This window comes from Mustela nivalis, assembly GCF_964662115.1.
Source record: "Mustela nivalis genome assembly, chromosome: 2".
NCBI classification, from domain to species: Eukaryota; Metazoa; Chordata; class Mammalia; order Carnivora; family Mustelidae; genus Mustela; species Mustela nivalis.
The window spans coordinates 152,641,846-152,656,896 of record NC_139021.1 but is presented as its reverse complement, the minus strand read 5'-3'; the positions used below and the strand labels follow the sequence as shown (position 1 = coordinate 152,656,896).

The following is a 15,051-nucleotide window of genomic DNA, read 5'->3' as shown; positions in this document are numbered from 1 at the left end:
CTTGGCTTTTAATGTCTTTGCAAAATCTGGCCAATACCTAATTATGTTAATGTTCTCTAACGCCAATCTTAGTTAAATATGTTCTTTTGGTCTTTCTTTTCCTCTCTACATATGCTTATGAGACATTTCTTACATCCTAGATCCTCAGATTCCAACTTAATCTCATATACGTATTTTTTCATGCTAAATTTTCATGCTAAAGCATACCTTTCAAACAAGTCAATATTGTAACTGAAATTTTGGAATGTCTCATAAACTGGCTGTGATACAAGCAGAACGGAAAAGTTGACCCAGTCAAGAGAACAAAAGACTGATGTCCAACATATTTTTCTAGATTGAGGAGTCAAGTTCTAACTACAACACTTATTGGTAACAATGCTAGTTATCCTGATATTCCAGTAAAGTAGTTCACTGATAGACATATAGACTCATAGATATACTCTTTATGTACAAACATAGTCATAGGCTAAAGAGACAATACAGAAAGGAAAAATCAAGTGGTAAAGTCCTTCACTTTGATTGCCAAACTGCCAGTTTAACAAAAAAAGTTACACCTTGATTTTATGCCCTAATTAGTTTGGTTTGCCTAAAAGTTCTTATTTAATGATCCCTAAGAAGCCAAGTTTGCCAATACTTTCACATGTTAACATCACAGATGCTATGGTATTAACTGTCATTTTATTTAAGGATATTTTAGAGATGTACATGCCTACATACATACTCACCATGGGATAAACTTTAAGATTAAGGACATTTTTGTTATAAAATCTTCCGGTTTCATAAAGCAAAATAAAACAAAAAAATCACTGAAGATAATCAGAATACTTTCAAGGAAATAAAGGCATCAGTCTTTAAGGGGTATTGTTGCACTGAGCAATAGCCTGGCTTAGCCTCAACATTGCAGTTATTGAGAGGAAAGGGTTGAGAAGTTAGAAAATGAAACCAGAATAGAACTACCAGTAATTTAAAGATGGGTTCATTTTTTTCACTTTGTACTTAAGATGACTTCATATATAAAAGTGAAAAAGCAATTCAACAGATACTTAATCCATTCTGTCTCCACGTAAAATTTAAAACTGAAAGTCAGCCAGAACTGGACCTGAGTCTGAGCCAAATAACTTACTATGAGTTGTGTAGGTACACAAACTTGTGGAAGTTTAATTTTTGGTCATCAGTTCCCTCATCTGCAATACAGGAATGGCAGTAGCCACCCGTGTTACATGCTTACCAGGTTTCACAGCATAAATTAAGCCCTCAACAGTAACTTGGATTATTACTATAATTAAATATCATTCATTTATATATGAGGCATAAGAATGATATTTAATTCCAAACTGTTTCGGAAAGAATTCCCAGAACCAGAAGTGTAATTATTGTTCTTACTATGTACTATTATTTATATTTTTATAGCATTAATATCTTAAATCACTTTCATGTATATTCTCTTACTTAGTCCATGTAACTCTGAGAAAGACTGGATGGAGATTATCACCAGAAGGTTTAAAATACTTGACCAAGGTCATAAATTTAACAAACAGTAGAGCTGAGGTTAAAACCCAGATTCTTTACTTAGTTATGCGATCTTTTCATTATACCACTAAAGAAACAATAGTGAAAGCAGCTCAGAATAAGTAAGGCAAGTTAAAGTAAGAACAGATTTTTATCACCACAGGTCTATCATCTCTCATCCAAATTCTCTGGGGCCAAGTATGCTTTTAAATTCAGAGTTTTTTAAATTTTAGAATAATGAAGTTGTATTTGCTGCATGTTATATAATATCCTCAACAGGGTCTGAGGTAGTACCCAAACAAAGTATGTTAATATTTCTGAAGCAAAATTTGTGAATGGGCACATTTAGTGGGTTAAAGACTTATGAACAGTCTCTCTTCAGAATGAACACGTTTTTCCACCAAATAAGCAGTTTTGTAAGTTTATGTACCTTACAAAAAATCTTTGGATTTCAAAACCGCAAATAAGAGACTGAACTTGTATTACAAGATAGTTTGCAGATAGCTATGAAGCAATCAACAGTAACCACCAGGAGGGGTGCCTGGATGGCTAAAACCATCTGCCTTCAGCTCAGATGATGATCTCAAGGTCCTGCAACTGAGCTCCATGTCTGGCTCCTTGCTCATGGGGGAGTCTGCTTCTCAGTCTGCCTCTCTCATGTGCATGCTCGCTCTCTCTCAAATAGATATATAAAAATCTTTATAAAAAATTTAAGAACATGAGTAACCATCAGGAAATGCTGTGGCAAAGAATACAGTAACAGAACTATCAGACATGGTTTAGTCTATTTTCTCAGAAAGCAAATAATGTTGCTGAGATCATAGAAGTAACAAAAGCCATTAAGTGTTCACTTATTAATGACTTTAGATAAAGGGGAAAAAAAATCACAGTGAGCTGAACAAGTTAGAACTATTTTGCAGCACCTGTTCCCTGAAGTAAAGACAGAGAGAGGAAAAAAGGGAGATGATATTCTGGAAGGACACTGGCTATGTGTAGAAGGAATTGTAGGGGGCTGGTGATGAGCCATGTGCCAAATAGTCTCATCAAAGGAATCAAAGGGCATCCAAACAGGTAAAGAAAAAATAAAACTATTTGCAGATCACATGATACTATACGGAGAAAACTCTAAGGACTCCACCAAAAACTTACTAGAACTGACAAATGAATTCAGTAAGGGCACAGGATACAAAATCAATATACAGAAATCTGCATTTCTATACAGCAATAATGAAGCAAAAGAAAGAGAAATTAAGAAAATAATCCCATTTACGACAGCACCAAAAATAATAAAATACCTAGAAATACAATTAACCAAGGAAATGAAAGACCTGTACTCTGAAAAATAAAACACTGATGTATCCTGCTTTTGTGTTTTTCTTCGTTATTCTGGTATGTGCATGATCCTTTATTTTTTGAGTTTTAATGTTTGTTGTGTTTCTGATACCCTTTTGTATTAGTTATCTATGCCTTTAACTTCTTTATCTCTCCTTAAAAATTTTTAATGGTATCACTAATAAAATTTCCCATTTCTGTCTAGCTTATATCTTCAGATTGTCTCTCTACTGAAAGTCACACTGCTGAGGGTAATTCAAAATGATAAGCCAATTCTGGAAGACACTTTCTCTCTCTCTTTTTTTTTAAAGATTTTATTTATTTATTTGACAGGTAGAGATAACAAGTAGCCCGATGTGGGGCTTGATCCCAGGACCCTGGGATCATGACCTGAGCCAAAGGCAGAGGCTTTAACCCACTGAGCCACCCAGGCGCCCCTGGAAGACACTTTTTTATAAAATTAAACATACTGCTTGTGCTCTTTAGTATTTACCTAAGTGCACTGAAACTTGTGCCCATACAAACATCTCCACGTGAATGTTTAAAACTTTATTCATGGGCGCCTAGGTGGCTTAGTAGATTAATTGTCTGACTTTAGCTCAGGTCATGATCCCAGGGCCCTGGGATCCAGCCCTGCATCAGGCTCCTCACTTAGAGGAAAGTCTGCTTCTTTCTCACCCTCTCCCTCTGCCCTTTCTTCTGCTCGTGTGCATGTACACTTTCTCATAAAAATAAAATCTTAAAAAAAACCTTTATTCATAATTCCCCCAAACAGGAAGTAACCAAGATACCCTTCAATAGGTAAGTAAATGAACTGTGGTACATCCATACAATAAAATATTTGGTGATAAAAATAAATGAGTCATCAGACCACAAAAAGACATAAAGAAACCTTAATTTCACATGGCTAAATGAAACAAACCAATCTCAAAAGGCTACATATTATATGATTCCAACTATTTGAAATGCTGGAAAAGTCTAAACTATGGAGACCAAAAAAAAAGAAGTGATTGTTAAGAATTTGGGAGGAAGAAAAGAGGGATCCCTAGATGGAGCAAAGGAATTTTTTTAGGGCAATGAAACTATTTTGTATGATACTGTAATGGGGGATACATACCACTCGGCATTTATCAAAACCCATAGAATCTACAATACAAAGAGTGACCTCTGATGTAAACTATGGACTTTAGTTAAGTGATAATGGATCAAGACTGGGGTGCCTAGGTGGCTCAGCTCGTTAAGTATGTGACTCTTGATTTCAGCTGAGGTCATGATCTCAGACTTGTGAGATCAGGCTCCACAGCAGGCTCCATGCTGGGCATGGGGCCTGCTTAAGATTTTCTCTCTCTCTGCACTCCCCTGCCAAAATAATTTTTTTAAATGAATCAATACTGGTTCATCAAGTATAACAAATGTACTACACTACAATACACACTGTGTGTGTGTGTACAGGCATATAGGGGCATATTAGGAACTATGTACTTTGGAAAAAAAAAAAAAAAAAAAAAGAACCATGTACTTTTCGCTCAATTTTTCAGCAAACTTAAAACTGCTCTTAAAAGTAAAGTCTAGGGGCGCCTGGGTGGCTCAGTGGGTTAAAGCCTCTGCCTTCAGCTCAGGTCATGATCTCAGGGTCCTGGGATGGAGCCCCACATCAGGCTCTCTGCTCAGCAGGGAGCCTGCTTCTCCCCCCGCCCCCGCCTGCCTCTCTGCCTACTTGTGATCTCTGTCAAATAACCAAATAAATTCTTTAAAAAAAAAAAAAAATTAAGTCTATTAGGGGTGCCTGGGTGGCTCAGTGGGTTAGAGCCTCTGCCTTCGGCTTGGGTCATGATCCCAGCCTGCTAGGATCGAGCCCCACATCTCTGCTCGGCGGGGAGCCTGCTTCCCTCCTCTCTCTGTCTCCCTCTCTGCCTACTTGTGATTTCTGTCTGTCAAATAAATAAATAAAATCTTAAAAAAAAATGTAAAGTCTATTAGAAAAATAATAAAGAACAACATGAAGTGAAGAAATCTGGTAACTTCAAGAGGGCTAATAACCAAAGTAAATTTAAGAATGCTTCCATCAAAACATTTGGACAAAACCACAAAACTGAAATGAAGTGAAAATTCAGAAAAACCCATGACAGTTTTGTCATGCCTGATCAACTGAGGATTATAAAACAAACCTGACAGTTCTTCCTCAGAAGACTGTGATTAGATAAAATTAAAAAAATAAGGCAAAACAAAATTTACACATACTAAGTCACAGAAGTGCAACACAATACCATGCTGCAGATTAAAGCAAGTCCACATGGAATATCTTCCCACCTTTTTTAATATTCCTAATTCACAGAGAATGCATGATTAGTGAAAACAGGAAAGACATATACCCATACTATAATCTATTGTCTAAAAATAAATAATTAACCACTGCTTTTTAAATATGACTGGCTCAAACTGTAGTACCCACTAATAACAGCATGTCAGAATGGATTCCTTATGGTATTTCCCCAAATTCTAGTATTCTGTTTGACCTACTGTTATTTTTAAAATAGAAATCTGACGTTTTATAAGCAGGGGAAATGCTTATAAAAAGGGAAATGACTCCTGAAGTACACACTACCCTTGGAAATACCATGCTCTTAAGATTAAGTAATTCTTGGGTACCTGGATGGCTCAGTGGTTAAGCATTTGCCTTTGGCTCAGGTCATGATCCCAGGGTCCTGGGATTGAATCCTACACCAGGTTCCCTATGAAGCGGGAATCTGCTCCTCACTCTCCCTCTGATCCTAACCCCTGCTTCTGTGTGCGCACTCTCTTTCTCTCAAGTAAATAATTTTTTTAAAAGATTTTATTTATTTGAGAATGAGAGAGAATGACAGAACCAGTGGGAGGAGGGCAGAGGAAAAAGCAGACTCCTGCCCAACACGGGACGTGATCCCAGGACCCTGGGATCACAACCTGAACCAAAGGCAGACACTTAACCAACTGAGCCACCCAGGCGCCCAAGATTAAGTAATTCTTAAGAGGAGGCAAGTGCCTAGCAATTTCATCATCAGTCTTTAGGGGTCATACTATAGAACTCCAAATACAGCCTTATTTTATATAATTTCAAGATCACTATAGTTATTAGTTCTTACCTGGTCCTGTGTTGATAATAAGGTAAATAGAGTCTCCAAAGCTGCTCTTCGAACTGATGATATAGTGTGATGCAAAAAAGGCCAGACACGTGGAACTAAAACTGTGAGTGACTGCTGAATACTAATAAAGAAAACACAAATTAATCTTACTCATTCTCAGCTGAAACTCTGTTGGTATATTATCGAAACATGTCCTTGTGAACCTAGTATCTTTCTTGATGGATAAATTCTAAAAACATACAAGTTTCATAAGAACATTCATTTACAATCCTCATTCACAACTGTTACTATAGCACCAGAGTAGCCAGAGCAAACAGTCATAAAAAAAAATATGAACATTAAGTTCTATGGCACTAATGCCATGAGTTACCTTTTTAAAATAAGAACTTTCTAATGGGGGCGCCTGGGTGGCTCAGTGGGTTGAGCCACTGCCTTCGGCTCAGGTCATGATCTCAGGGTCCTGGGATCGAGTCCCGCATCGGGCTCTCTGCTCCACAGGGAGCCTGCTTCCTCCTCTCTCTCTCTGCCTGCCTCTCTGCCTACTTGTAATCTCTCTCTGTCAAATAAAAAAATAAAATCTTTAAAAAAAAAAAAAAAAAAAAAAAAAGAACTTTCTAATGTAACTGCCCTTATTTTCAATCTGTCCTTACTCAGGAAAATGGGACATGTATCTCAACTGGCAATCAGGCTACACAAAATCAAGATTGTTAATTGTTCCTTCTTTCCCATGGTGAATGCCAATGGGTAATCATTAGATGCACAGAATTTACATTCCCCTCTTTGGGGTCGCCTCTGTCACATATCAAATGAGCAAGCGGTGGTATGGTAATAGTTTTGAAATTTTTCATCTTGATTTAGCATTACTAAGAAACCTCAAAAAAAAAAAAAAAAAGAAAAGAAAAGAAACCTCAAATATCTTCCTTCACAGATTAGAATTTAAGTGGAAAAACATGCAAAGCCACATCAATGCTAATAACTTGGACCACAGGATTCCTGCCACAACCATGAGCATTTATAAAAATTACCTTAGATTAGAAAATGATCTATAAATAGCATTTGAAATATGTAACTCTGTAGAAAAAGGCATGAATAAAAAATACAGCAAGTGTAACTATATATTCTTTTGTGGTTCCTGAGGAGGCCTATCTTTTAACACTATACTCATTACTTGCAGTTTATATGCAACATCACTTCTTACATTTACTTACACATTTAGTAAATTTACTCATAAAATTCTAACTTAAACACATGCACAGAGATGCTAAAACAGACTTGATCCATGTAAAAGCATTATAACAAGGTCTTAATAGTATGACTGCTCATGCTCCCAAAGACATGCTGCATTTCTTACATAAGCTGGAAAGTATCTGCCAAACATAACATATGAAGCAAATTTTCCAAAAATGCAACTTCAAAAAAATTAAAACCTTTATTATTTCACATTGAATTAACAGATTTTTCATTTTCTTATATTATCTAGCTTTCCTGACACTATCTATTAAACTTTTTTTTTTTTAAGTCCTAAGTCCTTATTTAGGGCTGCTGTTAATAAAGGCTCATAGTCCAAACCCACTCCACCCACTGTTTTTTTTTAAATAAAGTTTTACTGGAACACAGCCATGTTTACTCCTTTATATACTCTCTATGGCTGCTTTTGCACTACAATGACATAGCTAAGTAGTTTTGACAATGATGATATGGCCTACAAAATCAAAACTACCACCATTTGGGCTTTTGCAGTAAAAGTTTGACAACTTCTGATGTAGGGTAATTAAAAACTTTTGCATTTTGCAGCTTGAAAAGGGCATTCACATAGATGAACTCATTTTATCTCTATAGTTTCTGGGGTGCCTGGGTGGCTCAATTGTTAAGCATCTGCCTTCGTTCGGCTCAGGTCATGATCCCAGGGTCTTAGGATCAAGTCCCACATCAGGCTCCTGCCCAGCGGGAAACCTGCGTCTCCCTCTCCCACTCCCCCTGCTTGTGTTCCCTCTCTTGCTGTGTCTCTGTCAAATAAATTAAAAAATCTTAAAAAAAAAAAAAAATCCCTATAGCTTTCACTACTAATTGAAAGTACCTGGGATGCCTGGGTGGCTCAGTTGGTTGAGCAGCTGCCTTCGGCTCGGGTCATGATCCCAGGATCATGATCCCAGCGTCCTGGGATCGAGTCCCACATCGGGCTCCTTGCTCAGCAGGGAGCCTGTTTCTCCCTCTGCCTCTACCTGCCATTCTGTCTGCCTGTGCTCGCTCTCCCCCCCACCGATAAATAAATAAAATCTTAAAAAAAAAAAAAAAAAAGTACCTGAAAATGATAAAATCCCATATATATACACTACCACTTTTTCTCTTCCTTTGCTTTTATAGGCACTTACTTCGCTATCCCAACTTGTAGGCTGTCCTACTGGCCTAAATTTAACAGAGTGTTCACAGAAGGTTATTATTTGAAATATTCTGTACATATTTTTAATACATCTCAAAGAGCCAGAAATCATTTATAATCATAATCATATGAATATTTATGAAACATCCTCACTAGGCTAAGAATGAACAGTACTTAATTTTCTCATCTCTGGTTTTTAGAGTTGCATACGAATTTTTTCTTCAATATCTCCAAAGATACTATTTGTGTGTGTGTGTGCTATTTTTTTTCTCCAAAGATACTGTTAATAGTAACAGTATAATTCAGTGGCAGTCTAAAAGGTAGGGAAAACATTAATGAGCTGAACTTTATTTCAATTATCAGGAGAAGAAAACAGGTGACACTTAAAATTTTTGGTTTATGTTTGGCCTCACTCAATCTCTACCTTTGGCATTATATTACATTATTATGTATTCCCTTCCTGATGAGTAATTATTGAAGTCAAGAGCAAGAGCTGGAAGGAACATTACAAGAAAAAGTTCAGGGACGCCTGGGTGGCTCAGTGGGTTAAAGCCTCTACCTTCGGCTCAGGTCACGATCCCAGTGACCTGGGACTGAGTCCCACATCAGGCTCCCTGCTCAGTGGGGAGCCTGTTTCTCCCTCTGCCTCTGCCTGCCACTCTGCCTACTTGTGTGATCTCTCTCTCTGTCAAATAAATAAATAAAATCTTAAAAAAAAAAAAAAAGACATTATTAAAAAAAAGAAAAAGTTCACAGAGGAGCAAATATTGGAAAATATAATGCTGATATTCAATGATAATTCTTTAGCTAAATGTCTCTAAATAAAGCTGAAACTCTAAATTCTGGGGCTAGAGATGAAGATAATGTGCAGTGATTCTATTTCTGAAGTTAACTATCATAGGATGAGCAAGATGAAAAATTATATAACCAAAATAGCCAAAAGGTAAAGAATATGACCGTTTTACCTTCCTGCCCCAAATATACTGGTGGTTAGAGAGTAAAAGAAAAGGCTGCTTGAAAATACTAGTCTTTGACATCCCCAACTTATGGTGCTGTTCTTAAAGATGCTAGGCTTTCATTTTTAGGTTTCATTATCTGGAAATGTATGTAAACACTTTTTACTTTACTCCCACTAACTACAAATAATTACCTGCATTGTTGGACCTGAGGATAAGTTAATAAGGATGAAAGAAGAGTCATAATACTATTTGTTGAAGCTGTAAGATCATCTAGTTCCAGAAGAGCATCCCATAATGTATTTATAATGAAGGGTACCTATAAGATCAGTTATTAAGAAAACATTTATTTTACACAAAATATCCACAAGCCACACCAGACTGTAGCCCCTAATGATTCAAAAACATTTATAATCCCCATACCTTTGACAGTACCAGTTTTGAGCAAAATTAAGGAGACATTATTTGCCTTTAGTAATTCTCTATTCCTCTTCAAATGCCACTCAACTCTACTTTGGCACTTCCCACTTCCCTTTCTTACCAGGCTCATAATGGAAGGGAGAATTCAGGAATTAAGATAGCCAACACTCCATTTTATGCCAATACTCTATTTTGTGTAAAAAAAACAAACTCTGAAAACAATACAGTGTACACACACAAGACATGACGCTCTGTGTAAAGTAACTTTATTTAAAACAATACTAATCATCAAGAAAAGACAAATTTAGTTTTTGAGCTCTTAAGTAAATACTGCTTGCTGCACTTCCAAATATATGTATTCTGGTTTTAATAATAGAAAAGAAAGTCAGACAGATTGTAAAAGAGGCCATTTCAAAAAATGAAACCAGATTTAAAAAATCTAAAGCCAAAACCAAAATCAAAACAAACAAAAAAAAGAATCCCGTATGTCTGAAAACCAGGAGTGAAATAAAGAAGAAAGGGTTGCTTTATTCTCAAAGATGTTCCCTATGTATATTCTATACACGGAAGGGAAGTAGATTAGTAGACAAAGTTCACTCCTTCAAGGATAATATGTAAGTGAAATTGTACACATCAGAGCACAATCTATCATAAGAAAAATAGAGGATGGGGGATGCCTAAGTGGCTCAGTTGGTTAAGTATCTGCCTTCAGCTCAGGTCATGATCCCAGGGTCCTGGGATCGAGTCCCACATCAGGCCCCCTGCTCAGTGGGGAGCCTGCTTCTCCCTCTGCCTGCTGCTCCCCCTGCTTGTGCTCACTCACTCTCTCATTCTTGCTCTCTCTCTAGCAAATAAATAAAATCTAAAAAAAAATAAATAAGAGGATGGGGTGTCTGGCTGACTCAGATGGTAGAACATGACACTCTCAAACTCAGAGTTGTGGGGCACCTGGGTGGCTCAGTGGGTTAAAGCCTCTGCCTTCAGCTCAGGTCATGATCTCAGGGTCCTGGGATCGAGCCCCACGTTGGGCTCTCTGCTCAGCAGGGAGCCTTCCTCCTCCTCTCTCTTTCTGCCTGCCTCTCTGCCTACTTGTGATCTCTGTCTGTCAAATAAATAAATAAAATATTTAAAAAAAAAAAAAAAACCTCAGAGTTGTAAGTTTGAGCCCCATATTGTGTATAGAGATTACTTAAAGATAAAATTAAAAAAAAAAAATAGGAGGATGAAGGAGTAAAAAATACTCAGTTTTTCCCAATACTCTACACCCCGAATGTAAACAAGCTCTGTAGAAGAAAATGGAAAAATATTTAATTTACCTTCTGTGTCTGAAGATACACAAGGCTTTCTACCACAGGTACTAACGATGCTGCAGCAACAGCTCTGACATCATCATCAAGGTCCTGAAGTCCTTCAATTATTCTAGTTAAAACTTTAGGCAATAAAGTATTAATTACATCCTGTAAAACAGTACATCAAAATAAATTAATTTTTTGTAATTAAATTATTGTGCTTAAACATTTTTTATTAAATTTACTGTAAGAAAGCATAAATCCTAATCTTTTTTTTAAGTTAACTTATTTAAGTAATCTCTACACCCAAGGTAGGGCTCGAACTCACGATCCTGATATCATAAGTCACATGCTCTTCTGACTGTGCCTGTCAGGCACCTCATGAATCCCAATCTTTATTAAAAAGGAATCACATAGGGCACCTGCGTGGCTGAGTCAGTTAAGCATCTGCCTTCAGCTCAGGTCATGATCTTGGGGTCCTGGGATTGAGCCCTGCATCAGGCTCCCTGCTCAGCAGGGAGTCTGCTTCTCCCTCTGGCTCCCCCGACCACTAGTACTCACTCACTCTCTAACAAATAAAAATGTAAAAAAAAAAAAAAGAAAAGAAAAAGAAAGAAAAATAACTTAATAGAAGCTTATGTGTAACTAATCCCATTTGAAAAAGACTACAACAGTCTACGGCCATACCACCCTGAACGCGCCCGATCTCGTCTGAAAAAGACTACAACAGTATCAAGTACTTTATTATTCAATGTGGCTTAAAACATCAGAACATGTTTTCAAGGTAAGGCTATATTGAGGTGCTGGAACCTCAGCTTCTATTCCTTATTCAACACCAAGATAACCAAAAGCAGGCAGAGAAGAAGGCAGGAAAGTCATCCTTTCCTGCTTCTCCTAACTCCAACCTATTTTTTCAATCTCCCCAAAAGAGCTAGCCCACCCAGGCTACTCGTATGATCCTACACTACAAAACCTCCCTGAGAACTGGTCTTGCTATAAAACAGGAACAGGTCTTCAAACCTAACAAACCATCTTTTGATTTGTACTTTAATTCTTATTAGCTCCACCTAGTTCTATGACACTACCTCAAGAAGGCAAATCTTGAAATACTGGCTTATCTGTAACATAAAGAATCTAGGAGCATTTCATATAATTAATGAAAGTAAACTAAGAGAGGAAAAAAACTCTCCCATACATGCTTCAAAAACTGAAGTATTTACCTGACGAACTGCCAAAGCATACTTTATTCCTAGCAAACCACCATGCCTAACTTCCCACTGTTCTTGTGTCAGTAACTTAAGCAGTACATCCACAGTCTTATGAACTCCTGTTTCATTCATGTGTTTTAACACAACACCTAATGTCTGAGCACAAGTTTCACGAACTGGAGCCACAACCTATGAATGAGAAAGGAAGAAAACTCATATTTACAAAAAACTTTTTCTGCTGAATTTGAAATTTGATTGGGCAAAGTCTCCTTTTGGTGATACTTACTTCATCAGAAACAAAGTCTCCAAATCTGTCTAGTGCAAAAACACAAAGGAGTCTAATAACTAAGTCTTCCAACCACTCTTGATGCTGCTGAATCATCTGTTAAAACAAACATTTTTTAGTTAACAGATCAAGATCATACTTCACATTGGGGATTGAGGAAACATCAGGTTGAAAATCAAATCTAAAATATTGGGACAGGGACGCCTGGGTGGCTCAGTTGGTTAAGCAGCTGCCTTCGGCTCAGGTCATGATCCCAGCGTCCTGGGATCGAGTCCTGCATTGGGCTCCTTGCTCGGCAGGGAGCCTGCTTCTCCCTCTGCCTCTGCCTGCCATTCTATCCGCCTGTACTCGCTCTCTCTCCCTCTCTCTCTGACAAATAAATAAATAAAATCTTTAAAAAAAAAAAAAAAAAAATTGGGACAGACTATTTTAGTCTGACAATAACCAAAACATAGCATAGTCCCAATTACTACCTTTAATATTAACCACATCATATTTGTTGGTTGATTAGGTTCAAACATACCATACCAAAATCTTTAAAATTCATGAATTCTATTATGTTACTTGCACTCCAAAAGAAATTAAGAAACTACTCAAAGTTGCTGATTTCAGTCTTATCTGTCATGTATCTATTATCTATCCTATTACCAGTGTCTCATGCTACACCATATTGCTTAGTGACCTCCAAACTATCCTCTTATTCCTTACTTTACTTCCCAGTCCACTATATCCTGCTCAAATACTCCTGTTTCTACATATTTTTCCACTCAGTGTTTCTGAACATCTTTCCCATGAACTCATTCTTTCTGTTAATAAACAGACTTCTTCCTAACCTTTTTACTTTCTTCTTCATATTTATCTTTCCATATTTCTTATTATTAACTATTTATCACTTCTATGTCATGGCCCAAACTCTGTTAACTTTCCTGTCTTGGGAAAAGGAAGCCAACTACTGAAACTTCATAATAACCAGTCCTTTACTACACTTACCTCTTCTAAAGTGCTATCTCCCATTTTACCACCACTTTTTCCATGAGCTTTAAGGATTTCCCTAAGTCCAGTGCCAGCACCATGCCGAACCTAAAAACAAAGAAAAAAATGTCAGAGACTAAATGCTTAAGAAACTGAGTTTAACTTTTCTTCCATATGAAAAAGGATATTACATTTTTAAGAAATCAGAATAAACTTAAGCAACACTTCGAAAAAATGCTTTTCTTCTGTTCTCTAAGAAAAATTATATATATTAATTTCACAATTTGGTTATGTCAAATTGTTCTAAAATCAAACTAAGAATACAATTATTCTAAAATCCTTCTGGGATAATAATCTATTTGGCTGTCACTTCCCTACCCTTTATCTGCATTCAGCATTATCCTCTAAGTCCAACATCGATATTTTAGAAATATATATATTAAAACTAAGTTCCAAACCTACCAGGATAAATGTGAAAAGAAAATAATTCAACTGTCTCATGACTAATGCCTCACTGTCACCCCGTGGCCTTCTGAAGTGTCATCTAAAGAAGGAAATGGGCCACTGATGCTGCACTCACGTATTCAAGACTCAATTTAAGAACTGAATAACTTTAAACAGAAGTACACCAAGGAACAGAAATGCTAAAAGGTATTCCAAAGCAGTGCTTTTTAAATTACCCAGAAGCCAACCAACGCAGGACAGAATGCTTTGAGACCACCAATCCTCAACTTCAATCAGAGGTACTTCACTTTCATCTCTTTTACATATTGGGATCTGATTAAGATTTATTTCTGAGGGGCACCTGGGTGGCTCAGTGGGTTAAGCCTCTGCCTTCAGCTCAGGTCATGATCTCAGGGTCCTGGGATTGAGCCTCACATCAGGCTTTCTGCTCAGCAGGGAGCCTGCTCCCCACCCCCCACCTGCCTGCCTCTCTGCTACTTGTGATCTCTGTCAAATAAATAAATAAAATCTTAAAAAAAAAAAAAGGTATTTCTGAGACTGAAAGAAGTATTTCTGAGACTAAAAAGCTGGTTTGGAAACTACTGCTCTTAATCAAAACTGCCCATGTAAAAAAGAAGTTTTTACTATTTAGGAGAGATATGCAAGTCCTTATACTACAGCTAAAAAAAAAAATGAAAAGAACATTCACCAAAGAAATATGACAATTATGTGTATGGAAGATAAAAATCTGTCTCAAGTTTTCTACTTAGAAGGTGATTGATATGAAGTGCCTGGGTCAGTGGTTCCGAGAGGTACACAAGGAAGAAAAGGGGCCCTAACAAAACAGACTGTGCTGGACATGACTCCCTTTATTAGCAAAAAAAAAAAAAGTAGAGCTGAGAGAAGCTGGAATGAAGAAATCTTACCTCCCAGGAGGGATTAAAAAGGTCATTGCAAAGTTCTTCACAAAAGCTTTCTAAAGGCCATTCATTTGTCTGAATAAGAAAAACAGAATTACTACTAATCCAAAAGATCTGTTTTATGCTAACAATTTAAGTAATTTAATAAAGTGTATTTATTTGTAGATCTAGTAATAATAGGCCTTAAAATTTTAAATAAATTTTTTACTAATG

At 36.9% G+C, this 15,051-nt stretch overlaps 2 protein-coding genes across 3 annotated transcripts in view; one reads left to right on the top strand and one right to left on the bottom strand.

Annotated features, from left to right (window-relative positions):
* FGFBP3 (fibroblast growth factor binding protein 3) overlaps positions 1-15,051 on the top strand; it is a 130,380-nt gene that overhangs the window by 66,710 nt on the left and 48,619 nt on the right. The window lies entirely within an intron of this gene.
* The window catches only part of BTAF1 (B-TFIID TATA-box binding protein associated factor 1), a 98,458-nt gene that overhangs the window by 48,053 nt on the left and 35,354 nt on the right, over positions 1-15,051 (bottom strand). The window contains exons 8-14 of the mRNA XM_082721929.1: positions 14,845-14,913; positions 13,493-13,582; positions 12,503-12,598; positions 12,229-12,405; positions 11,036-11,176; positions 9,494-9,618; positions 5,964-6,084 (exon numbers count right to left, since the gene is read on the bottom strand). Of these exons, the coding sequence (XP_082578055.1) occupies positions 5,964-6,084; positions 9,494-9,618; positions 11,036-11,176; positions 12,229-12,405; positions 12,503-12,598; positions 13,493-13,582; positions 14,845-14,913 (819 nt within the window). The remainder of the gene's footprint in view (positions 1-5,963; positions 6,085-9,493; positions 9,619-11,035; positions 11,177-12,228; positions 12,406-12,502; positions 12,599-13,492; positions 13,583-14,844; positions 14,914-15,051) is intronic.